Source organism: Mustelus asterias, chromosome 19, assembly GCF_964213995.1.
Source record: "Mustelus asterias chromosome 19, sMusAst1.hap1.1, whole genome shotgun sequence".
Taxonomy (NCBI): Eukaryota; Metazoa; Chordata; class Chondrichthyes; order Carcharhiniformes; family Triakidae; genus Mustelus; species Mustelus asterias.
In genome coordinates, this window is record NC_135819.1 from 30144637 (window position 1) to 30172425 (window position 27789).

A 27789-nucleotide genomic window follows, 5' to 3' on the forward strand; every position below is an offset into this window, starting at 1 on the left:
ATGGGGAGAGCAAAGGCGGATTTTCATTTATGAAGTTGCTGGACAAACATCAATTTGGCAGCTGATCCATCCTTAAATGCACAAGAGATAAAGAGCAGATCTTATTAAAAAAAAAGTACCCCATGTTTTGTAACCTTAAATTAGGACAATTCAGAGCTAGCAATTCCACAACCAATGGATCAGATCCAAGTTCTGCAAGTCCTGCCTCATTCTGTCACGAAAGGTGGTGGCAATTAAAACTCACTGGAGGAGGCTCCACAAATATCCCCACCCTCATTGTGGAGAAACCCAACTCAATGCAAAAGACAAGGCGGAGATATTCTCAACAATATTCAGCCAGAAGTGCTGAGTGGATGATCCATCTTAGCCTTCTCCGGAGGTCATCAGCATCACAGATACAAGTCTTCAGCCAAATTTCACTCCACATATTAAATGGATGAAGGCTGGATACTGCAAAAGCTGTGGGCCCTGACAACATCCCAGTAGTAGTACTGAACACCTATGCTCCAGAGTTGGCTGCGCCCTAGTTCCAGCACACAGACAACACTAGCATCTACCCAGCAATGTGAAAAATTGCCTAGATGTCTTGTACACAAAGCAGGACAAATTCAACTCAGCAAATTACTACCCCATCAGTATACTCAATTATTCACAGCAAGGTGATGGAAAGGGTCATCAACAGCATTTGCTCAGAATAACTTGCTTACTGACACCCAAATTTGGGTTCCATCAGGGCAATGCAGTTCCTGACCTCATTACAGCCCTGGTTTAAACAGGGACAAGAGCCGAGTGCCAGAGGCGAGGTGACTGCAATTGATGTCAAGGCAGTATTTAACAGAGCGTGACATCATGGAGCCCTAGCAAAACCGCAGTCAGTGGGAATCAGGGCAAAAACACTCAAATGGTTGGAGTGATATTTGACACAAAATAAGATGGTTGTGGTGGTTGGAGATCAATCATCTTAGTTCCAGGACATAACTGTAGGAGTTCCTCAGGGTAGTGTCCTAGGCCCAACTATCTTCAGCTGCTTCAATAATGACCTCTCCATCAGAAGCAGGGATGTTCACTGATGATTACACAATGTTCAGCACCATTTGCATCTCCTCAAAATACTGAAATTATCCATGTCCAAATACAGCAATGCCTGGACAATATCCAAGTTTGGGTTGACAAGTGGCAAGTAACATTCACACCACACAAGTGCTAGGCAATGACCATCTCCAACAAGAGAGAGAGTCTAACCATCACCCCTTCACATTCAATGGCATTAATACGGAATCCCTCACCATTCTGGGGTTATCACTGACCAGAAACTGAACTAGACCTATCCATGTAAATACTGTGGCTACAAGAGCAGGTCAGAGGTTAGGAATCCTGTGGTAACTCACCTCCTGGCTCCTGAAACTCCACCCATCTACAACAACCAATTTGGGGGTTGTAATGAAACACTCTCCACTTGTAGAAATTCCCCCTAACCTATACATGTTGGGGCACCAAGGGACAATTTGCCATGGCCAATCAACCAAACCTCCAAATTTTCTGAGTGGGAGGAAACCCAAGCAGACATGAGAACAGAACATGCAAACTCCACACAAAATCACACAAGGCCAGAATTGAACCCAGGTCCCTGCCACTGTAGGGCAGCAGCACGAACCACTGCCACCCATTACCTGGATGAGTGCAGCTCCAACAACACAATAGGTTTGACACCATCCAACCCGCATGATTGTTTGCAGAAGGGTGCCATTCACTCCTTCTGCCAAACAGTGGCAGTAGTGTGTACCGCTGCACTGCAGAAACTCAAGGATCCTTCTCAGGCAGCACCTTCCAACATCACAATCACTAACATCTAGAAGGACAAGTGTAGTGAATACACAGGAACACCACCACCTGGAAAGTTCCCCTCCAAGTCATTTATCATCCTGGCTTGGAAATATATCACCACTCCTTCACTGTCATTGGGTCTAAATCATGGAACTCTCTCCCCAAACAGCATTGGGTGTATCTACACCACATGGACTGGAAATGGTTCAAGGTGGCAACTCACTACCACCTTCACACAAGCAATAAATGCTGGCCTAGCTAGTGATGCCTACATTCTGTAAATTAATAAAATAATCAAACACCAAACTAGAACTCGAAATCCTTGTAGATATTGAAACTACTGACTTGCATAGTTAATAAGAACTTTATACACATTACATTGCAGCTCTAAAAAGAGTCAAACCATAAAGGACCAGTTTCCGGTTACACATCAATGGCAACAAACCAAGTATCAACACCTGCGTCTATACCATCAATATGTTCAATAGCCTCTTTAGAATGAGGATATAATTGAACTAGTTGTTCATGACAACTTAATAACATAGACCTGCCTGCCACTTGTGACACTTGGTGATAGCCACAGCCACACCATATCAAACATTGCCTAAATCTCTTGGTGGTTGTGATACAGAATGGTTTGGCCCACCTGTTCAAAGTTGCACCAGAATCGTCATCCAGGTGATGCAGTCTTTGATAAAATGCAATGTGCCCAGTGAGTCACAAGTTCTGCCCTTTATGATCCAATCAACAAAACATCCAGATAAAGATTAATAGTTTTATTGAACCATCTGTTTCTGCAGTTCCCCTGCAATAATTTCCTCTTCTGAACAGTGACTCATTCTGGTTTATAGTCTAAAAGGGATTGGCAGTCACGTCTCAACCTCACCCAAGTGGCTACCCTCCAGCAAAAGGTCTGAGCAAATCTGCAAACTTGTTCCTATCCGCACCTAAAATTCACAAAGCAGATTTTTCAGTGGGCACAGGAAATGCTGCTTCTCACTCAGGAAGTCCAGGGTTAATGAGGTCAATTACAATATCTGCAGTAACAGTTGGGTGGACAACAGAAAATCCTAAATTCAACTAGTCACAGAATAACATACTATACATTGTTCACAGTAGCCCATACAGATGAATTGAGCCACCCACAGTTCATTCATGTTTAAAATGACACATGGAAGTCATTGACTGAAGCATTTCACTTGGTTACTTTGAGATTTGAAGGTAAACATCTCTCCTAAGCTGGTGCTTTCTGAAACCAATGCATGCAATAACTTGAGGGGTGGCTGAAAAACAAAACAGAACAGTGGAGAACAACCAAACCTCCTTAAAGGGTTCCTTTCCCAAGGAAATGAGCTATTTAGAACAAACTGGTCTTTTACAAAAGTGCATTACTGTATACATCTAAAGCAACATTCTAGCAAGATAACAGCAAAACCACAACCACATGACACACAAATCCAATGACCTCAAGAGGCCAACTTCCAACCCCGGGGCTTCTCGCGATAGAGATGGCAATTGGAAAATCCACACCCTAATCCAACACTAAACTGCACTAAAAGTCTGCTATTCATTTAAAGCCGTAAACAGTTCCCCTATATCCAATGCTCAAATACTGGGGCCATTCTGGAATGCTGAAAGTGAAACAGCTTTACAGAATTAGAAAACAAACCAACATTCTACCTGAAGCCATTTACTTTCTAAACTTAACTCTGTTCTGGCTGTAAGAAAAACACAAAAGACGACATTTGTTTTGGCTGGTTTAGAATTCCAAGATAACTAGAGCAATCAATATAAATACACAGTTCCATCATTACAAACATGCAAACAGTATATAGTTGTTTCCAAGGCAGGCTGACAATCTTGTTGATTTGGACACAGTGAGAAAAGGAAACACCTTTAGCAGATGCAATACTGAGTCATCGGTAGTCAGTGATCTGATCAAATGTTTGCAAGTGCCTCATCTGACCAAGCATCAGTGGCCCTGGGTTCAAAACCAATGACAGGGAACCCTCCCATGTTGCTGCTAAGGGAGTGCTGCATTGCACAAGTGCTGTCTTTTGAATGGGACATTAAAACAAGGTTCTAATGGCCCTCTCAGGTGGGCATTGAAGACTCATAACACTATTTCAAAGAGCAGGGGAGTTCTCACCAGTCTTTGCAAATATTTATCCTTTATTTTTTTTTAAATCACAAAGGCTGCTGAAGTTTGACATGTCAAAAATGCTTTACATCACAATGTATTTTGGGACATCCTGTGGTTGTGAAAGGCACCATACAAATGCAAGCCATCTCTTCCAATTTTACAGCTTTGTTACTTTGATAATTGCTTCTATTAATATGAAAATATTAAAACTGGTCATTAAACTGCAAAAATAGAGATATATAGTATTTTTATTCTAATTAATTCGAGGTCATGTTACAGCCAATTCAATCCTAGTGTTTGCTGAAATGGGAACACTTCTGACACATTCCAGTTTACTTTTGAGTGAAAGATCCACAAGTTGTTCTAAAGCTTGAAAACCTAATTTGGTTAAACAATTTAACATTTGCTTAGTAGATGCTTGGATTTAATATGGAATGCCCATAGTCTTGCCCTGGCCACTAAAAAAAACAGTAAGAGTTTTAACAACACCAGGTTAAAGTCCAACAGGTTTATTTGGTAGCAAATACCATTAGCTTTCGGAGCGCTGCTCCTTCGTCAGATGGAGTGGAAATGTGCTCTCAAAGAGCACATCCACTGGATCCACTGGAGACTCCATGGATGGAGTCTCAGTTCACTTTTTGAAGTGCTGTCAACAAGTGTAAAGATGCCCTGACACTAAAGCAAAGACAAACATGAGACAATATCTCCAGATTTGCAGAGGAGACAAAGCTGGGCAGGAGGGTGAGCTGTGAGAAGGATGCAGTGTGATTAGGACAGGCCAAATGAGTGAGCAAATGTGGATAAGTGTGAGGTTGTTTACTATGGTAGCAAAAACTATGGTAGTACTATGGTAGCAAAAACAACGAGGCAGTATTCACGAAGGAGAGGGGCGTGTTAACCGGGAGGGTCTCGGAGGGAGGTGTTGACCCGTTAGAGAAAATCTCCATTACAAGAGAGGAAGTGTTAGGTTTTTTAGGGAACATTAAAACTGACAAAGCCCCAGGGCCTGATGGCATCTATCCTCGACTGCTCAGGGAGACGAGAGATGAAATTGCTGGGTCTCTGACGGAAATCTTTGTCGCTTCTTTGGACACGGGTGAGGTCCCTGAGGATTGGAGGATAGCGAATGTGGTCCCGTTGTTTAAGGGTAGCAGGGATAACCCAGGAAATTATAGGCCGGTGAGCTTGACGTTCGTGGTAGGGAAGTTGTTGGAGAGGATTCTTAGAGACAGGATGTATGTGCATTTAGAACGGAACAATCTCATTAGTGACAGACAGCATGGTTTTGTAAGAGGGAGGTCGTGCATTACAAATTTGGTGCAGTTTTTTGAGGAAGTGACAAAAACGGTTGATGAAGGAAGGGCCGTGGATGTCATCTATATGGATTTCAGTAAGGCATTTGACAAAGTCCCGCATGGCAGGTTGGTTAAGAAGGTTAAGGCTCATGGGATACAAGGAGAAGTGGCTAGATGGGTGGAGAACTGGCTTGGCCATAGGAGACAGAGGGTAGTGGTCGAAGGGTCTTTTTCCGGCTGGAGGTCTGTGACCAGTGGTGTTCCGCAGGGCTCTGTACTGGGACCTCTGCTATTTGTGATATATATAAATGATTTGGAAGAAGGTGTAACCAGCAAGTTTGCAGATGACACGAAGATGACTGGACTTGCGGATAGCGAAGAGCATTGTCGGGCAATACAGCAGGATATAGATAGGCTGGAAAATTGGGCGGAGAGGTAGCAGATGGAGTTTAATCCAGATAAATGCGAAGTGATGCATTTTGGAAGAAATAATGTAGGGAGGAGTTATACAATAAATGGCAGAGTCATCAGGAGTATAGAAACACAGAGGGACCTAGGTGTGCAAGTCCACAAATCCTTGAAGGTGGCAACACACGTGGAGAAGGTGGTGAAGAAGGCATATGGTATGCTTGCCTTTATAGGACGGGGTATAGAGTATAAAAGCTGGAGTCTGATGATGCAGCTGTATAGAACGCTGGTCAGGCCACATTTGGAGTACTGCGTCCAGTTCTGGTCGCCGCACTACCAGAAGGACATGGAGGCGTTAGAGAGAGTGCAGAGAAGGTTTACCAGGATGTTGCCTGGTATGGAGGGTCTTAGCTATGAGGAGAGATTGGGTAAACTGGGGTTGTTCTCCCTGGAAAGACAGAGAATGAGGGGAGATCTAATAGAAGTGTACAAGATTATGAAGGGGATAGATAGGGTGAACGGTGGGAAGCTTTTTCCCAGATCAGAAGTGACGTTCACGAGGGGTCATGGGCTCAAGGTGAGAGGGGCGAGGTATAACTCAGATATTAGAGGGATGTTTTTTTTTTTTTACACAGAGGGTGGTGGGGGCCTGGAATGCGCTGCCAAGTAGGGTGGTGGAGGCAGGCACGCTGACATCGTTTACGACTTACCGGATAGTCACATGAGCAGCCTGGGAATGGAGGCATACAAAACGATTGGTCTAGTTGGACCAAGGAGCGGCACAGGCTTGGAGGGCCGAAGGGCCTGTTTCCTGTGCTGGACTGTTCTTTGAGACAGATTATCTGAATGACTATAAAATAAGAGGGGAGAATGTGCAATGAGATCTGTGTGCCCTTGTACACTGGTCACTGAAGGCAAGCATTCATAGCCAGAGGATTAGAGTATAGGAGCAGGAAATGTCTTGCTGCGATTATACAGGACCTTGGGCAAGGCCAGACCCGGAATAGTGTGTGTGTAGTTTTGGTCTCCTTACTGATCCCTAGAATAGCAGGACTGACGTAAGAGGGTAGATTGAGTTGGTCAGTGCTATATTCGATGGAGTTAAGAATGGGGTGGGGTGGAAGGTAGGAAAGAGGGGAGAATCTCAAACCTGAAATTCTAACAGGTCTAGAAAGGTAGATGCAGCAAGAAGGTTCCCAATGGTGGAGGTGCCCAGGATCAGGGGTCACAGTCTAAGGGTACTGGGCAATTCTTTGGAATTTGCTACCACAGTAGTTAAGGCCAAATAATTGTACATTTTCAAGGAGAAGTTAAATGTACCTCAAGGGATGAAGGGGACCAAAGGCTATGGGGAAAAGGCAGGATCAGGGTATTGAGTTGCATGATCAGCCAGGATCAAAAGGAACGGTGGAGAAGGCTCAAAGGGCTGAATGGCCCGCTCCTGCTTTTTACGTTTACTCTTTTGATACGGGTACTATCACATCCAAATCACAAGCTTGGTTTTATGTAGTAATTCTTTCGTTGCCGATTGTTAATGTTCAATTTCTTACCTAACACCATCACCCCAGGAAACATGATCATGCCCAGGGCTATAGTGAGTAAGACAGCCACCCATCTCAATGACAATGACTAGGGAAAAGCAATAAATGCACAATGTTCAACATTAAAACAGTAAGTGTGGACATCAGCTGTAGAATAGTCAGGAATCAATAGCTTCAGAGTGCAATTTACATCAGGAATCATTTTAGTTATTCTGACAGGCTATGATTCACATGTGTGTGCCAAGTTCTTCAGATACGTGCTTACAAGCACATAGAGCTCTGTCCCAAACTGGTTAACTTTGAAATAGGGACCATTTCCTCATACATGCCAGGTGAAATAAAGTACTGCATTTGAGCTGTAAATGAGAATTCAATTCAGATCTCCACTGAAAATCTAATACAAGTTGACATCAATTCAGATACAGGAGATCACAATGATCCAAGATCTGCCAATGTAACCTCCCTTATGAGGAGGAATGGACTTCAGTCACTGGCTGAGCCTACTGCATCAATTAGCAGCATTACAGGTATAAAGTTCAATGTTAGTTACCACTTCCGACCCAAGGTGGCATTGTTCATGGCATGATCAAGCAATTCTTGCTGCAACTACCCCTGCCAATAGAATATCATTATGAAGATATCAAGTACAAAAGAAATCTGGACTCTAGTCATTGGAATTGTGCATTTTGCCTCTGCTTTAGTTCTCACAACAATCAAAATTGAAAACTTTAGTGAATCTTAAAAATTTGGGGCGGCACGGTAGCACAGTGGTTAGCACTGCTGCTTCACAGCTCCAGGGACCTGGGTTCGATTCCCGGCTTGGGTCACTGTCTGTGTGGCGTTTGCACATTCTCCTCGTGTCTGCGTGGGTTTCCTCCGGGTGCTCCGGTTTCCTCCCACAGTCTAAAGATGTGCGGGTTAGGTGGATTGGCCATGCTAAAATTGCCCCTTAGTGTCCTGAGATGCGTAGGTTAAAGGGATTAGCAGGTAAATGTTTAGGGATATGGGGGTAGGGCCTGGGTGGGATTGTGGTCGGTGCAGACTCGATGGGCCAGATGGCCTCTTTCTGCACTGTGGGGTTTCTATGATCTTCACATGCCATAATGTTACAAAAAAACCCAAATGAAAGTAATGAGAAATACAGCCAGAAAATGGTGGAAACACTGCAGAGTGAACATTAAGATCAGAAGCAATTGTAATGCTGTTGAATGTCAAGGGGAAGTGGTTAGATTCATGTTGGAGATCATTGGCTGGCACTTAAATGGCAAATAACTTCATGCCACACAAGCCCAAGCTTCAATGTTGTTCAGGTCTTGCTGTTTTAAGGAGTATGCAAGTAAAATTATTAATTTGGGACCAACAGCTCATTGTATTTAAATAAATTTTAAATTCATTTTGTCTGCTATTCCGTATAAACCAATAGCACAAGCAAAACAAAAATCAGGTTTGTGTTTCAAGACTGCCCAGATGGCACTAAATTGGAGAAGTGAGCTACTCAAATCGATGCATTCATGTTTTGAACATTTAACTAAAGTTAAGCTCAGTTCAGAAATTACATCTTACAGAATTAAACTTTGTAATTAAAATAGAGTACAGAGTTTTGATTAGCAGAAATATTGGTTAGTCAAATGTTGTTTAAAGTTGCAGATCAAGTGGTTTAGATTCTGGACTAAAGCAAGCCAAATAAAAAAGGGTATCCGACATGACAATTAATTGAGAAGTCGGGGGGGGGGGGGGGGGGGGGGGGCAGATGCGGTGAGCTTCACTGTGAAATCACTGCATCTAATTTGCACCATAAAAACTATCTAGGGTACACAATGATGGAAGGAGCTCTACCCCAAGAATCAAGGCACTAACCAGAAATCATTTGTGGCAAGTGAATCATCCAAAGGCTCCTGATCAAATATTCTATTTACAGAACATTCTGCAAACAGTTGAAATATCATCTTAAACCTGTAATTTGAATCTGGCACACTTTTAAAAAAAAACCTCTGGAGCAAATTGAAGTTAACATTTACATCACTGGAATAAACAACAGAAAATGTTGTCAAGACTCAGCAGGTCTGGCAGCATCTATGAAGAATGAAACGAGAACGTTATGAGTCCACATGACTTCAGAGACACACATCATCCCAAATGTTGATCGAGTCTTGCTGCTTTGGGATGAAACATGAAAGGAAAAATATAATGAGATTGAAAGCTCATTTTGTCCACTATATCCAATAAACTAACACCATTGAATCCCTACAGTGCAGGAAGCAGCTATTCGGCCCATCGAATTTGCACCAACAACAATCCCACCCAAATCCTATCCCTGTAACCAAGTATTTACCCTAGTTAGTTCCCCCAATGCCAAGAGGAAATTTATCATGGCCAATCCACCTAACCTGCACATCTTTGGACTGTGGGAGGAAACCCATGCAGACACAGGAAGAATATGCAGACTCCCCACAGACAGTGACCCAAGGCCAGAATTGAATTCGGGTCCCTGGCACGGAGGTAGCAGTGCTAACCACTGCGCTACCATACCGCTTACATGGCTGGAATTGGATACAATATAAAATTACAAGTTCCAATATTTTTAACCACTGTCTTGCATCAATTTATTATGAAAAGAACAACACCTCCTCACTCCAGAGAATTGTAGCCTATTCAAAACTGCTCAAGCCGACAAAAGGACAGTTAACTCTTTAGGTGTGCAATATTTTAGCATCGACTTTCATAACGTTAGCAGAGGGCCAACTCGCCTCAGCCACACCCAACCTCAGTGCAGAGACCCAATAAAAGTCAGAATGTCAAAGTCCTGGGTGTCACTCAATGTTGACATTTCCGTGGGACTGATCATTTCCAAAGTATTTTTCAGACAGCCCATACTGGGTTTAACAGGATTTCTTAAGCTTCCCACTGTTTAACAGTTACTGCTTTATGACGATATTTTATGAACTCAGATTTCTCAACTCACATCATAAATTAGATAAGAGGTATTTTGTCATTAGTAACCTGCGCAGGGGTATGTTGACCCTTTTGTTTTCCATGCAAGCAATGGGAGAGTCCTTAACATTGTACCAAGCACTCAGCATATACTACCTGTTCCACTTAATATAAATGATGTGGAGATGCCGGCGTTGGACTGGGGTAAACACAGTAAGAAGTCTCACAACACCAGGTTAAAGTCCAACAGGTTTATTTGGTAGCAAAAGCCACTAGCTTTCGGAGCGCTCCAAAAGCTAGTGGCTTTTGCTACCAAATAAACCTGTTGGACTTTAACCTGGTGTTGAGAGACTTCTTACTCCACTTAATATAGTCAGCGTTAAATGTAACTGCTGCTGAAGTTTCCATTAGTTCAAAAAAAGTCAGCTAGCGTCATGTCTGCCAGTGCCATTCCCCTGCATATTGCTACCATTCAAATAACCATCCAATATTGCCCCCCCCGAACACTCAATTGAACCCGATTTCACCACACAATCAGCAGTGCATTCCAGACCCAAACCATTCAGTGAAACTTCCCCCCCCCTCATCACATTGGATTTTTTTTTTGCAAATCACCTTAAATCTGTGGGTTTTTTGTTCTTTTGCAAGGGGGAACAATTTCTCCCTACCCAATTTATCCAGCTCCCTCATGATTTTGACCAAATTTCCTCTTGACTTTCTTCTCTCCAAGGAGAATTGTTAGAGTGTCATTATAGGCCTTTTCTCTTATGCAATTGTTATACTGGTGTCTATGGAGGGTTCTGAGCAGGGCCTTTCAGTCTGCAAGAGTGTTCTGCAAGCAAGACCCATTTTACTCCTGGTCGTTTTCATAGTCATTATTGTTCTGGGTTAGTTAAACTTTGATCAATAAAGATCATTCTTTAAACAAAGCACTTGATTACCTTATTTATGGCATCAAGTTACTACAGCATTTTGGCAACGAGAAACAGCAAGAAATGAAAGATTTGCAACGTTCAGCATGGCAACACGAGGTTGCATACAGTGAGGAGTTAGTTTTCATCATGGGTTTAAGTTAGCACTATGTTCAGATGGTCAGTGAATTTGATGAGAGAGGGCTGTGCTGAAGACGTAGAGATGTTGCAGCATTCCTTTTCAGTGAATGGAATAGAAGATGAGGCAAAGCATCACTTGATTCTCTGGAGTGGAGTGGGTGTGTGGCAAAGATTCAAGTCGATGAGAAATCTGGCCACACCCTAGAAACCAAGGAAGATTTCACTTGCAGATTTGGTTACTCTGGTCCAGAATCACCATAACATAGAGTATTCAAATTTCACGGCCATTTTCAAAACAGTTCAATCAGTAGCTAGTCAGCTTTCTGGCAGAATTATGCTGGATTTCAGAGAAGTTTTAGAAGATATGCTCTGCGGCATCAACAAGAACAGCATTCAGCATCAGTGGTTGGGGAAGCCACACTGACTCTAGATATTTTTCAAGGCATGGAAATGGCTGTCAGCAATGTTAAAGATATTCAGAAGATTAATGTTGGTACCCAGACAGGAGCGCAGAACCAAGAAGCTACAAGCAGAAAAGGTGAAAGTAATGGTGGGTCTTCGGTGTGGAAGGCCACACTGAATAATTGCAAGTTTATGGATGCCGTTTGTCATTGATGCAACAAGAAGGGGCATTTCACGAAGAAATTTAGGGGTGTGTGAAAGGCAAAGCAAGAAAATTTAAACTCGAGGAAGTCTCAAGCAACACACGGAAAGCTCAGAACAGGCAGAGGAGCATATTTACAACACATTTAATGTTAATGAGGTTGGGAGCAGAGCCTATTTACACTGCAAGGGTGGATGGAAAGCAAAATCAAGATGGAGGTGGACACAGGAGCCTCCTCATCCATTAGTGGAGAGACTTACAAGTCGACCTAAGACTAACCAAGCACCAGCCCCTAGCTCCAGCAGAAATCAAACTTTGGATCTGCACTGGAGAGTCCATATTGGGTATAATAGCCAAGAAGCAAGAGCACTCCTCCTTGGGTGTCATAGATGTGCATTTGAAATGTTTGGAAGCGCATAGACACCAACTACAGCTCCAGGGACAATCGAGAAGCTACGTCAAATTTTTGCAACTCAGTCTACCAAAGTTGCCTATTTTGGGTAACAGCACTACATTTACAAGTGAATTATTTCAAAAATGGTATACGCTATATGCCTACTGTGCAGTTTTATCTGGTTGCGCTGAGCGAACTGTTCAAACTCTGTAGGGGGGATTGAAGAGAATGGCATGGTGAACTGAGTACAAAGTTATTCCAGTAATGTCTCATACCACAATCGACAACTGGGTTCTCTCCAGCAGCATTGTCATTAGGTTAAAAAGCTCAATTCTCATCTGGATCTGCTTCATCCAGATCTGAGCAAAAGTGAGCAGGACACGAGAAGCAGGAGGACAGAGACACAACTACCATTGCCAAAGAGGCAGTTCAAACTAGACGACCAGGTTTACATGAACTTTGTTAGTAACCAGAGGTGGTTACTAAGAATAATTTAAACTAAAGTGGTCCAGTAACTTGGGTCACGAAACTGCGAAACAGAAGAATTGTTCGCAGACACTAAGCTTATATTAGTTTACGATATGATCTAGGGTCAGAAACAGTTTGAGTCAGCAACTTACTGATAATATGACAGAAGGCAATGCTGCTGTGGACATGCACCAGGAAGCTGTTGCTGAGATTTAAGTTAGTCGACTCTGCTGTGGGAATGGAAGAGGAACTTCTTGTACGTTTACAGAAGCTCAACCTCCTTTGTACACCAAGATCTGGATCATTAATATACATCAGGAAAAGCAAGGGTCACCAATATCAGCCCCTGGGAGAAACCACTTCATCCCCCAACCTGTAAAACATCCATTGACCATTACTCTTTTCTTCCTATTATTCAGCCAATTTTGTACCAACTTTGTTACTATTCATTTTACTCCAGGAGCTACATCTTTCCTCAAGTCTATTGTGTAGCATCTCAGGTTTGTTGTCACAATATGGTGAATGAAATTACCATAAGTTACCCCAACATTTCCCATGTGATTGTTCCTAGGGGCCCCTTTTTTATCCATTTCTTCAGGGTCCTATATCCAAGCATCTTTCAGGTACAGGAGATGATATCCTTTCCACTAGTGTGCCTCACACCAGTATACCCGAGGACTTCATAGAGTCCAATCATTTAAAGCAGTCCTCTCCTTCAAAACGCAAATCATTCCTTCCAATCACTGCAGTGCTCTAAACCCAAGCAAGTGCCATACCCAGAGACTATCTCTAATCCTAACAGCTCACAGTACCTTTCCCCTAGTGCTCCTAGACTCAAGGGTGCTGTAAAGATTCCCACCACACTGCTGCTAAACTCAAATATACTGTTAAAATCGAAGACACGCACCTTATTTTCTGTTGCTATTCCAAATGGGAGTAAAATCTTCAATCTGGTCCATCTGGTATGTTGTGGGCCACATTAACATGAAATCAGAGTATATTGGTAAAGGAATGCATTTGTCAAGTCTGATTAATTAAAATCACAAAAATCCCAGAACACCATACAACAGAATAACTATTCAGTCACTGCTGAGCATCAGCTACAATAGCATTCAGTTATTAAAAATCAACACAGGCGCAGATACGAGGAAAACAGAGAACCCAGGAATACAAAATGCTGATATACACATTAACTCAAGTGAGTGCCCATTTCCCCTGCTCTTCAGACAGTGCCTGGAAATCTCAATCCATTCAACCCTGGAACTACCCAAAGTGTTTCAATGCCAGGTTCATCCTGCTGCACACTCTCGTGTTGCTGGCCATTTTAATAGGTTAGGCACAATCCATCTTTCAGAAACTAAGCTGACTCTGGCTTTTCCAAATGCTCACCTAGTCTGCCTCCGACTGTCAGTGGGGAAACTATTGGCTTTTAATACACTGTCAATGACTATTGTTTGTGTCCTCCAAAGTATTAGCTCTATAATCCAATGATATTTTAAACAGTGAATCCCATGTCCTTGTCTATTATTTTTAATACTGGGCCTAAATATTTCACTGGATACAATGCTGTGTGTTTATTTCTCATAATTTTTGCATTTCATGCCAGGCCCTAGCAGTTTTGCCCTTTCACTATCCTCTCTTCCCTCTTTCAAGTATATTTTCTCCCCACAGATCTGCATCATTACAACAGCAAAAAGAGTACATCTTCTTGGGGAATGACGGCAGAGTGGTAATGTTACTATACTAGTAATCCAGACACCCAGGTTCGAATTCAATTAATGAATAAACTGATAACCACAGATCTATTAGATTGTTGTAACAACCCATCTGGTCTCTCCCGCCCAGCCACCACCCCACCCTGCCAAAACAACCTGCTAATTTGCATGATCCCAAGTCTCCATTTTAAGCCCCGACACCAAATGGATTCTCTTAGCACCATCAGCTCATCTAACAGTAAAGTTTCTGAACAGAGTCACCACAAACCTTTCCCACTATTCATTCATTACTCATTGCTTGAGAATTGGCCCTGTACAACTCAAAACTTTGGTTTGGTGCTCCAGTAACAAAATCAATATAAAATGGCTACTATGTCCAAGATGTCCCCATTCTGCCAGGACACTTTTGAGCTCACTGCTCATAAATGTAGCAATGTTTCTTTCAGAAATATCAAATGCATTCAGTATAGCAACGTGCTTTGCAAGTAAAATTGCACTCCCCACAACCCTCTTATCTCCTTGTTTCAATGTTACGCTCATTAACTTTCTCCACTCTAGTTTAAATTTTCTTCTACTTCTCCATTTTAATCTCAGAACATTGGCGTCAGTTCATTAAAGCCAAAGCCTCTCCATGTAATTTCAAACCAACTCCTCGGTCTTCACTTACATCATGCACTATTATGCCACTTATGACCAACTCAACTAACTCAGGATATCAGTAGGAATCCTGATATCACTGCCTTTTAAAGGTCTTGAACAACCTCTCAAATTCACTAATATCTCTATCCTACCAATCAGCATCTCAATACTTCCCTCCTTCTCTATACTGTGGTTACTACTCCACTGAACACCTTCCCCTTTTAAAGTATCAAATACACCACCCGACAGACATTTTACTCTGAGCAACCATTGTTTAAAAACCAGCTTTCACTTATGCAAAGTTATCCACAAAATAATCTGTTACCAAATGTACGTGGCTATTAACATTCATCGATAAATGTTTCCAATGAATTTATATATTACATAACTGAAGCCAATAAACTGTCCTTTTGATTGCATTTTAAATTAGTGGAGGCAACTAAATGTAAAATGTTCAAAATTAGCACTACACATCTGCTCAACTATGCTCAATTAAATGTACATCAACAATGTCAAGAAAATGAGGACCTTTCCCTTTTCATGGCAAGTTTTTAAAAAATCTCCTTCTGCACAGTCTGTCCCCCAAGAGAATGTGGGCAGTCCAGTTGTGGATATCAGTCCCTGCAGCTCTTAATCAGCAGACAGTGAGTTTCACTCGTTTGTTCTCTTTCATAGCAATTAATTAACCATCATTTACTGGATGATAAAACTGGACATAATCACCTTGGAGAAAATGGATCAAAACATCATGCACATCAAAGTAAAGCCCACCAGCAAAATCCCAAATTGCAATTAGCCCCTCACTCCACTTGCAAATAAATAAAATACAAAACATTAAAAAAGTTAAAATTTATTAGTCACAAGTAAAGTTTACATTAAACATTGCAAAGAAGTTACTGTGAAATTCCCTTAGTCGCCACACTCCAGGGCCTGTTCGAGTCAATGCACCTCACCAGCACGTCCGTCAAACTGTGGGAGGAAACTGGAGCACCCAGAGGAAATCCACGCAGACACGGAGAGAATGCACAAACTCCACGCAGATAGTGACCCAAGGCTGGAATTGAACCTGGGTCCCTGGCACGGTGAGGCAGCAGTGCTAACCATTGTGCATTTCAGTGTGAATGTAAGCTCACTTGTGATACTAATAAATAAACTTAAACCTTATTCTGAAAAAACAAAAAACACCATGAGGAGGAGAAATAGAGTAACTACAGGTCAGTTAGTTCATGACAACCCTGCTAACTTCAAGTTCACACAAGTCTTTTGTCAGCTGAGTATTCTCCACTTGCCAAACAAGAGTAATGACTTCTCAATCACACTGATTATCTGCACATAATGACGTAACTGTGAAAATCTTCTAAATATGTGGGCAAAAGTAACTTTTATTACCATTGCATTGTATTCGGGGGTGGCAGTGGTTAGTACTGCTGCCTCACAGCGCCAGGGACCCAGGTTCAAGTCTTGGGTCAATGTGTGGAATTCCTCCGGGTGCTCCGGTTTCCTTCCACAGCCTGAAAGACGTGGTGGTTAGGTGCATTGGCCATGCTAAATTCTCCCTCAGTGTACCTGAACAAGCGCCAGAGTGTGGCAACTAGGGGATTTTCACAGTAACTTCACTGCAGTGTTAGTGTAAGCCTACTTGCGACACTAATAAAACTTATTTTGAAAAACAAAAAAAATTACAGAATTAATCAATCAGTTTAAGCTCACATTTTAAGTAGTCTTAACTATTAAAACTCACATGGCATGTTTATATTTCTTCTAGAACTATTTTCCTGCATGCTTTTAGAACCTTCCTTCTGCATCAAGTAGAATAGAAATAGAATAGAAACCCTACAGTGCAGAAGGAGGCCATTCGGCCCATCGAGTCTGCACCGACCACAATCCCACCCAGGCCTTACCCCCATATATTTACCCACTAATCCCTCTAACCTACACATCTTAGGATTCTAAGGGGCAATTTTTTTTTTTTTTAACCTGGCCAATCAACCTAACCCGCACATCTTTGGACTGTGGGAGGAAACCGGAGCACCCGGAGGAAACCCACGCAGACACGAGGAGAATGTGCAAACTCGACACAGACAGTGACCCGAGCCAGGAATCGAACCCGGGACCCTGGAGCTGTGAAGCAGCAGTGCTAAGTGACGTCAACATTCCAAATTCAAGATTACTATGACATGAAAAACTCAAACTCCAAGTTCACATTAACCTAACTTCATTTATCAGACACCAATATGCTCCAGTTGTGACACTTGCATACCAGTACGTTGCTGCAGGGGATGCAAGAGTGTTTCCCAACCAAATGTTCATGAGTCACACATTTTTCAGGGGAAACACCACACAAGTTGCACACCTCTATTGCATAATTCACCCTCCTCCATCATCCCTCATACATGTGCATCACACTCCTGCACTAATTAAAATCAGACTGCTTCTCCAACATCCAGCACTGGATAAGCAGAAATTTCCTCCAATATTGGAAAAGAGGAAAAGTCGTTGGTTCCTGCTCCAAACTCCATTTCCCAGCTTCAGCCCCATCCCTTTCCTTGGCAACTGTCCAAGACTGAACCAGACTGCTTGAAATCCTGGTGTCATATTACTGGCATCAGCATCGGCCATCTAGGTGTAACATCCTTTCTCGACTCAAGGTTTGGGATTCAAGCTCCATTCCAAAGCTTTAACCATAAAAAACCCTCAAAAGCTGACATGTTCAATACTGAGAGAAAGCTACACTGTCAGAAGGGCTGGCTTTTGGATGAGGCGCTCAACCGAGACGTCTACTAACTCGGATGGATGCAAAAGATCCTATGGCAATACTTTAAAGACTCGCAGAGGAGTTATTCCCAGTGACCTGGCTTATACTTATCCCCAAATCACCACAACAAGCAATACTGGGAGCTTGCTGTACACAGATTTGTTGTTTCATTGCCGACATTAAGTGACTGCACTTCAAAACTACTGTAAAGCACACAGAGGTGGCCAGTGCTCCTGAAAAATGCTATATAAAAAAAGAGTTATATTTGACAGGGGTGAGCTTCTAACATCATATCCCCACCATAACAAAGACCACCCTTTGCAACTTCCACCCACTACATCCACTGCTGAAACTCTCATCACTGGACTTAATTCCAATGCACTGCTGACCCACCTCCACATTCTACTTTTGTAAACTTGTCATACAAAACTCTTACTTGAGTCTTCACCCAGCATCCTTGTGCTCACTGAGCTATATCAAGCAATGCCTCAAGTTTAAAATTCTCAGCTCTCATTCCCAGAACCCCCCTCCCGTGACTCATCTTGAATCCCCTCCGACCCCATACTCCTGTGCTCATTAAATTGTGACCTCAAAGATCCTGAATTTTAATTACTCCACCATTGATGCCTGTGCCTTCAATCACCTCGGCACTATGCTCTGGAATTTCCTTCCCAAGTCTGTCCACCTTGCCTTCCTCCTTAAAACCTTCCTATTCGACAAAGGTTTGCCTATCAATCCATTGTCTCCTTATGTAGTTCAGTGTCAAATTTTGATTTTGAACACTTGTCCAAGACTTGCAATATTTTATTGCTTTAAAAAAAGGTATTTATATAAATAAATTGCAGTTGAATTTCCAACCAAATTATCATCGAGGAGTGAGCATTTTTGTTTTGTGAATCAGATTCAAATTGTAACATTGGGGGGGGGGGGGGAAGGGAAATTATTAGCAAACAAGCCAACCTAATTTCACTGCCCAACACCATCACCAAAAGATGTGTCCAAAGATGTGCGGGTTAGGTCGATTGGCCATGCTAAAAATTGCCCTTAGCGTCCTTAGATATGTAGGTTAGAGGGATTAGTGGGTAAATATGTAGGGATATGGGGGTAGGGCCTGGGTGGGATTGTGGTCGGTGCAGATGCGATGGGCCGAATGGCCTCTTTCTGTACTGTAGGGGTTCTATGATCACTACAACAAAAGCAAGATACGACACTAATACCTACTCAAATTTCCTTCCCAGAATATCAAAACTGGAACTTTACCTCCCATAGGCTTTTAAAAACTATATATAATGGTCACAATTATTTCTTGTCCACTTGCCTATCTTACATCAGCTCCATGGTACCCGATTAAAGGCCTTTTTCCTTTTCACTTTTCTTTGCACCATCGGCAAGTCTAGTAGAAGATGCCTGCGACAGAACGGAATTGCTGCTTCTCACACAACATATTTGATGTGAAATGATCAGTTAAGGGCCAAAATAAGAGCCTGAAGTGCAAAGCCATCCAATGCTCAACAGAAATGGAAATTTGATTACTTAAACTACCTTAATGATCAGCAAGAAAAGATTCTCCCGCTAACCTGGCTGGATACAGAATCAAAGCAGCAAGACAGCAATTTGTTAACTGCAACACCCTGTATTAGGTTTCAATGACTAATAAAGCATTGGATTACTGCAGGCCATCCAAAAGGATGTACACTGTGCATTTAATATTAAGACATAACCAACTGGTCTGTTTTTTTTCAGTAAATTAGACAACTTCAATATCACGAAAGCAAGAGAATTGTAGAGTTTCTCAAGGACGTTTATTTGTACAGATAGCTCAAACAGCAGTGCTCAGCCACCTCAAAGAAAAGCAATGTTAATGGGACAGAATTTACTTCTGTAAATAGGCCAAGCAATTGAGTCTCTTCTTCACCAACTGGATCGAAGAACTGGAAACGAAGAGTGCAGAAACTGAACCAAGAAGTCAAAATGAGAATGGGGGGAATTTTAATAAGTACAGAAAGCAAAAGAATGAGGGAAAGTGAAATAAAATATTTTTAAATCTTCAACAAGTATTAGCAAAAGAATGAGATTCCACAAGGTACTCTGTTGTCTGACTAAGAACATCCTGTAGCATATTTAGCTGATATCTGCAATGCAAGAGCAGGAGAACTTCTCAACATTCAATAGAATTGAGAGGGAAATTCAGATATAGAGAGGCAGAGCTTAAACCTGGACTTCCAGTATTTCACATTGAATGGTGTGTTTGCATTCACCCAAATTTCACACACAAGCAAGCACTGTTTGTCTCACTGGTTTCAAGAGCTGTGACTGGTGAGCAGAGGGCAGGAGGCAAGCTGAAAGAGAGCAATCTTATTGCACAAGCAGCAATATAGAACAAATCACAACCCTATCTTAGAATGTTCCCTCATTAAATCAGATAACCCCTCCCTCCACCCTAGCACTGTCCTTTCTCCTTTCACAGACATACACAAGGAAACTAGGACACAATCCTTGCAGAGCAGAAAGCAATCCTCACTCTCCCTTGAGTACTTGGATGTGTACGCCAACTTTACTGCACATCAGCCTCAGATTGGGAATCTGCCTCAGCCAAGCAGCAATCACTCCCACTCTAACCATTACTTTGGTAATCAGAATCTCCCCAACATTGTGTTGGTAGCCCATACCCAGCTGAACAACCCAGCAGACCCAGAGAATGACTTAGGCGATTGTGGCAGCCTCTTCACTTCAGCAAACTTTACATTGAACACTCAGCTGATCAAATTAAAGTTCAGTCATCCTCATGCCCCATCCGTCTCCACTACTTTGCTTGATTTATGCCCTTTTGCCCCCAACTTTGCTCCCATTTCCTTCAACCCTTCCCTTTCACAGGAGGCACGGTGGCAACTCAGGGACCCAGGCTCAATTCCCAGCTCGAGACAATGTCTCTGTGCAAAGTCTGCACATTCGCCCCGTGTCTGTGGGTTTCATAGAATCAGAATGCTAGAGTGCAGAAAGAGGCCATTCAGCCCATCAAGTCTGCACCAAACACAATTCCACCCAGGCCCTACCCCCATGTATTTACCCTAGCTAGTCCCCCTGACACTAAAGGGACAATTTAGCATGGCCAATCCACCTAACCCGCACATCTTTGATTTCTTCCGGGTGTTCTGGTTTCTCTGACAGTCCGAAAGATGTGGTTAGGTGAATCGGCCATGCGAAATTCTCCCTCAGTGTGGCGACTATGGGATTTTCACAGTAACTTCATTGCAGTGCAAATGTAAGCCTACTTCTAATATATAAAACGTCAAACTTCTTGCCCAATTAAAAATTTTCCACACTAACTCCCCTCAAGTGAAACATTACATAATGTATTTTAAAAAATCTTAAATTTCCTGGACAAAACATTTCTTATGGTCAAGTTATAATGAAAACTGGCCATGTAAATTTATTTTTTCCACAGTACAGCAGTGTTAATGTAAGCCCACTTGTGACACTGATAAATAAATCCATCCTTCTGCATCACCCAGCTAGTCAGCTCCTGTTTAGGCTTCAAACAAATCCAACTGGATATTTATATTAAACAAATCAAAGTGCTGGATTAAAATAAGGACAGAAATTATGACTTGAAAACAGGAACCAGATTACACCAACATGCCGTGGTATATTCACTTTCACCCACTTATTCTGGAAGTGAGAAACACCAGTGATTGGTCAATCTGACCCTCAAGATCATGTTGCAAATAAAATTTGAGGGGAACCAAGCTATCACCTAAACAAAGCATCAGCTTCCAGTGGGCATGGCGGGATCAGTAGGGTAATAGGGTGTAAATAGGTAAACTAACTGCTCCTTTTTACCTGCTCGAATCTGGGATAGCCCGGAGACTGGAGGGTTTAGCTAAAAACTATTATTGTTTAAAATCGACCAGTGTTTACCACCCGTGTGCGTCACGGCGCTTCTATGCTATATAACAAAGAGATACACCTCTTATTTTCTCTGAACTGCCCTCCAGCAAAAGACTTTTGTGGGGCAATTTTCAGCCCACGTTTTGTGTCAGAACAAACAGTAACACAGGTGGAAAATCCAGAGAGAATCAGGAAATGCAGGTTTCCCTGTTTTACTGTGCACATATGGATGTCAAAAATCTGACTTCCACCACTGAGAACTGATAACTATTGAAAAACCTGGGCCACTGATTTGGAGAAATGTTAACACAATACAAATGCAAGCTGTATAAAGGGAACCTTGATTTCCCCAAAATTAGTTCACCAATAATTTACCCAGTTCACACAATTTTGAAACAATCAACATATTATCCGAGTGTTTCCAGCGTTTTTCTCCTTATAAATCACAGATTTCCAGCATCTGCAGTATTTGCTCTTGTATTAATATTGAGTACTATTACTTCAGGTAGAGTTTGTTTTGTGTGGACAGATAGGGCCTTTCCAAGTCCCATTGGCCTAACCAACATAAAATCTAAAACGATGCAAGTGAGGCTCTTTCCCACCCATGCTCAGAAGGTCGGAGATTCATCAGGTCTTGGAGATGCCAACCACAGAGAAGGTGGTTAGTTTTAGTTTGAGTCTTTTCTCATGATACACTTGGAGGATCTTCGTAGCACACCATTATGCCACTGCACACTGATTGGGAACCGCTGATATAAACAGATGGCCACTGCTATAGGACTCCAGCACTGCAATGAGTTTAGTCGGCACTTCCACAGATCTAAATGCTGGCAAGGGTTAAAGTTACAACTTCGAACCCAGTATCTGAAACAGATTCAGTCTGTAGCTAAGAAATATGGATGAGATTTATTCGAGGCCAAATTCCTTGTAATGCTGAGTTAGCCAATCTTATTTGGCCTTAACATGCCAGTGCTGGAGAGGGCTGAGGGAATTAGGTAATTGCTGCGACCTCAGATCGCTCTTTAGCAACAAATACTTGCCACAGTTAAGTTTACCCACTGTGCTCCCAGTAGCCACAAGGATTAAGCTCACGTGCTCAGCCTTGTATTTGTCTTAACTCAATTTATGAGATGAGATATTTGTCTTATAAATATAGATTAATCAGATTGGGCTTAATGCACTTTAAAGAAATGAGGTGTGATTTTATTGAGATATCAGATCGAGGGGGCTTGATGCTGGTTCGGCTGCAGATTCTCAAACTAGAAATCATGGCCTCAGGATAATAGGTGTCAGCCATTTAGGGCTAGATGTTTTGATTGTGAAACTTTCTGCCTTGGAGGGCAATGAACATTCAATGAGTGTATCCAAGACTACCTTGAGTTAAACCCAGGAGCAACTGGACACTTATTCACGGGCCCCCCTGCAAACTTCCTGGCAAAAAAGGGGGAAGTTCACTTTTGGTGTTATCTTCACTTAAGGGTGGATCTAAAAACCGATGGCTGGTAAGGCTGCAGGACGTGTTCACTTTTAGGGCAGCACAGTGGTCAGCACTTTTGCCTCTCAGCACCCAAGGACCTGGGTTCGATTTCTGGCTTGGGTCACTGTCTGGAAATTTGTACATTCTCCCCATGTCTGCATGGGTTTCCTCCCACAGTTCAAAGATGTGCAGGTTAGGTGGATTGGCCATGCTAAATTGTGTGTCAGGGAGATTAGCAAGGTAAACATGTGGGGTTATGGGGATAGGCTCTGGGTGGGAATGTTGTCAGTGCAAGCTTGATGGGCCAAATGGCCCCCTTTTGCACTGTACAGATTCTATGATTCTAATCTTTTTACACAGTGAAAGGATTAATGCCAACCGAATTCTCCATTTGTTACACCTTTTAAAAAGACACTGGGTTTAATCTCAATTTAGTTCCCAAATTGAACTCGAACTATCAGAGGTGTTGTAAAGGTAGATGCTGAAGTAGAAGACGATAACTACAGATGGAGTTTAAGGGTTACTGCTAAAAGGGGCTTTTTAAACAGTGCTTTCTGATCACTCAAGACTAGGTTCCAAAATAGTGCTATTCCATTCAGACACTTCAGCCAAGTTATTACAAATGGAGTAGTGAAAACAACAGTAAACTTGGCTCTTTCATTGGAACTCCCTGACTACATGGTTGCTTTAATACAGACACCTTCCATAACTGTTGGGACCTGTATAGTGTTCCATGGAGCATTTACCTCTAGTAAGCTTTCTTCCTCTTCTGAGGAATAGTCTGACCTGAACCAGCAGTGAACAGGTACTACTGAAAAGCAGCGAAGATTGGGTTTCACTCCTCACTCAGACCAATCTCAATCAGAATGATATCTTGGGAAACCAGTTTTCCCTGCTTCAAACTAGACCAGTGGGAGAACATCGAAACAAAAAGTAATTGTTGTTCAAGTGGGAAGAGATCAAGCACAGTTTTAATTACAAACTGAAAGCAAAATGTAGAAAAGGAACAAGGGGTGTTAACTTTTAACGCTGTGTTTTATTTGAATAAGTTACAGTAATAATTGATGTTTCTGTAGTTCCTTAATTACTGCTTCATAAAAAAAGCAATTCCCCCAGAGGCTAGAAATTTTCCTGGGATAGTCAGTAATATAAAAGGTTCCTATACTTTTTGATAAGAGGTCCAAAGAACAAACCTCAAAATCTTATGTTTTACTCTTACTGAGCAAGCGTTTTTGTGAAGCTTCATAATCCTTTATGAATTTACATGATTAAACTAACCTGGGTGATAACGAGGTCAACTGACAGGAAGACAGTTTTACTAAACAGGGATATACTTTGTACTCCTGGAACACCCATGCATAAAATACACACTGCTAGGTGCTGCCTTTCACGTAAAACAGCAGTGATTCTTTCCAGCAATTCTTCAGAGGCCAACCACTCATGTTTGCAGTCTATTCTGGAGTAAAGGTGATTCAGCGTCACTACATGCACGAAGTTTACCCAGCTATTAAAATGGACAACAGCGGTAAATAATCAGAATGTACCCCCAAAAGGAAATATGTATCAGGAAAGCATTTGATAACGTTCCCCACGGTAAGCTATTGCAGAAGATACAGAGGCATGGGGTTGAGGGTGAATTAGCGGTTTGGATCAGGAATTGGCGAGCTGTAAGAAGGCAGAGGGTGGTGGTTGATGGGAAATGTTCATCCTGGAGTTCAGTTACTAGTGGTGTACCGCAAGGATCTGTTTTGGGGCCACTGCTGTTGGTCATTTTTATAAATGACCTGGATGAGGGCGTAGAAGGATGAGTTAGTAAATTTGCGGATGACACTAGTCAGTGGAGTTGCGGACAGTGCCGAAGGTTGTTGCAGGTTACAGAGGGACATAGATAAGCTGCAGAGCTGGGCTGAGAGGTGGCAAATGGAGTTTAATGCGGAAAAGTGTGAGGTGATTCACTTTGGAAGGAGTAACAGGAATACAGAGTACTGGGCTAATGGTAAGATACTTGGTAGTGTGGATGAACAGAGAGATCTTGGTGTCCATCTGCATGGATCCCTGAAAGTTGGCACCCAGGTTGATAGGGTTGTTAAGAAGGCGTACGGAATGTTCGCTTTTATCGGTAGAAGGATTGAGTTTTGGAGCCAGGAGGTCATGCGGCAGCTGTACAAAACTCTGGTGCGGCCGCACTTGGAGTATTGCGTACAGTTCTGGTCACCGCATTATAGGAAGGATGTGGATGCATTGGAAAGGGTACAGAGGAGATTTACTAGGATGTTGCCTGGTATGGTGGGAAGGTCTTATGAGGAAAGGCTGAGGGACTTGAGGTTGTTTTCGTTAGAAAGAAGGTCAAGAGGTGACTTAGAGGCATACAAGATGATCAGAGGATTAGATAGGGTGGACAATGAGAGCCCTTTTCCTCGGATGGTGATAGCTAGCATGAGGGGACATAGCTTTAAATTGAGGGGTGATAGATATAGGTCAGATGTCAGAGGTAGGTTCTTCACTCAGAGTAGTAAGGGTGTGGAATGCCCTGCCTGCAGCAGTAGTGGACTCGCCAACATTAAGGGCATTTAAATGGTCATTGGATAAACATATGGATGATATTGGAATAGTGTAGGTTAGATGGGCTTTAGATTGGTTTCACAGGTCAGCGCAACATCGAGGGCTGAAGGGCCTGTACTGCGCTGTAGTGTTCTATGTTCTATCCAGCAGTTTTGAAGGTGACACATTGACTTTAGGTACGACATTTTAAACCACACTGGGAGTCAGATCCTACCCACTGCCCCACTGAGATAAATGGGCCAGCCGCAAGGGTCATTATGTAACTTACCAATGATGCTATAACATGAACTCTTGCACTCCAGCACACTACAACAATTCTAGAATCACTGCTTCCAATTAAATCAGGCACCTACTGACTACATCTGCCCACAGTTACTGCCTTGGACATTCAAAAATAAGACAGAAGTGATTACTTTGCAGATCATGTGCTCAATAAGAATCCCTACAGTGCAGAGGGAGGCCATTTGGCCCAGCAAGCCTGCATGAAGATCAATCCCACCTAGGCCCTATCCCTATAGCCATGTATTTACCCTGCAAAATTAGCAAGCTACCAATAACTTGAACCCTAAGCATATCCAAAAAAAACAACATGCACAAAACAAATAGAATGTATGAGTATTTCAAAATAAAGTTCACATTGATATACTTCACAAATTGTCACGTTTTGTGAACGTTGACCCCACAGATTAAATCTGCTGACATCAATCTGCATTCTCTCCATTCCTTCTCTATAAACAGTATGCTTTGTCTGTCTCACATGCAAGAAACAATATTTTTCACTGTATACTAATACATGAGACAATAATAAATGAAATCAATTACTTTATCTTCTGAATTCCAAGTCCAGCATCATGGACAAGTTAAAGGCTTGGTACCAGCTGAGACTGGAATTAAAGAGTGCTTAAACTTGATTTATGGACAAGCACCACAGTCAGCATCCACAAGGAGATTTCTCATTCCCTAGGTATCTCAAAAGACAGGAGACACACAAAATGACAAGCCAAGTCTCATTGTGTATCATCTTCACCTCCACTTACTCTTTCATTGGGCAGTGGGGGCAAGAGGAAAACTGATTATTCTCCCTTGCTCCGACGCTTGTGTCCACGAGGCGCCTATTCAACGTTGAAATAACCTGACGGCGCAGTTAAGGGGATCAACTTTCCTATTCTCAAAATGATGCACAATAGCTTCCCCACAATAAAGCGTTCCCGTCGCCGATTCTTCCTCAGAAACCTACATTATGGACAGCAACCGCTTGAGTGCCATAGATACGGTACACATCGAATGCCACAATCCAAAGTCTAGATTAAAGGCGGCAGCAACATCGTTCGGATGCTGCCTCCTAACAGAAATCTACTAAAAATTAACGAAAGCCCCAATCGCCGACCCGCAGATCTGTCACATGCATACATGAACACTAGTCTGGGGATGTTATGATCCACTTAACCAGACGTAATAAATTTACAACAAAAATTACAAGGAAACCCTCAGCTCCGGTGACTGGCGGATCTAACAGCAGGGACCCCATTGTTCAGGGAGCAACAGGCTGTCAAAACAGGGCAGGGGGGCAGCAAGAGGTAGCACATGGACTGAGGGGGTGGGGGGGGGGGAAGCTGCTGAAGAAACAAGTCGAACTTAAATTGTTCATAAATAAGAAAACAGAGAGAGATCAGAGGAAGGCCAGAGGGGAAAGGCTTGGCTTTCTGTGCTTAGTAACTCTTCAGACACCAGCCGGAATTGGGGGGGGGGGGGTGGGGGTGGAAGTGGGAGAAAGAGGTACGAGGGTGGTAGGATAAAAGGGTACAAGAGAGTAAAGAGGGGGTAGAAGGAGCAAAGGGGGAACTAGGCAGCGGCGCACAGGGAAGGGGGAACGGAGAGGACTGGCGAACCCCCCCTCCCCCAACACAACCGGTCGGAGCGGCCGCGACGAGGCGGGAAATGCTCACCTCTTCCTCGGCGTCGTTCTTGAAGCAGAGACACGCCGCTCGCTTCTTGTAGCCCTCGCCATCGTAGGTGCGTGTCTGGTTGTGCTTAATCTTCATCATCTGGCTGGGGGCGGGCGGGCGAGCCACCGCCGCCAACAGTCCAGGGGC

The 27789-nt window shown here is 42.7% G+C and overlaps 1 protein-coding gene across 1 annotated transcript in view; it reads right to left on the bottom strand.

The window, feature by feature from the left end:
* LOC144507846 (diphosphoinositol polyphosphate phosphohydrolase 2-like) overlaps positions 1-27783 on the bottom strand; it is a 77346-nt gene extending 49563 nt beyond the window's left edge. The window contains exon 1 of the mRNA XM_078235241.1: positions 27643-27783. Within this exon, the coding sequence (XP_078091367.1) occupies positions 27643-27741 (99 nt within the window). The 5' untranslated portion in view covers positions 27742-27783. The remainder of the gene's footprint in view (positions 1-27642) is intronic.
* Between the last annotated feature and the right edge of the window lie 6 nt (positions 27784-27789).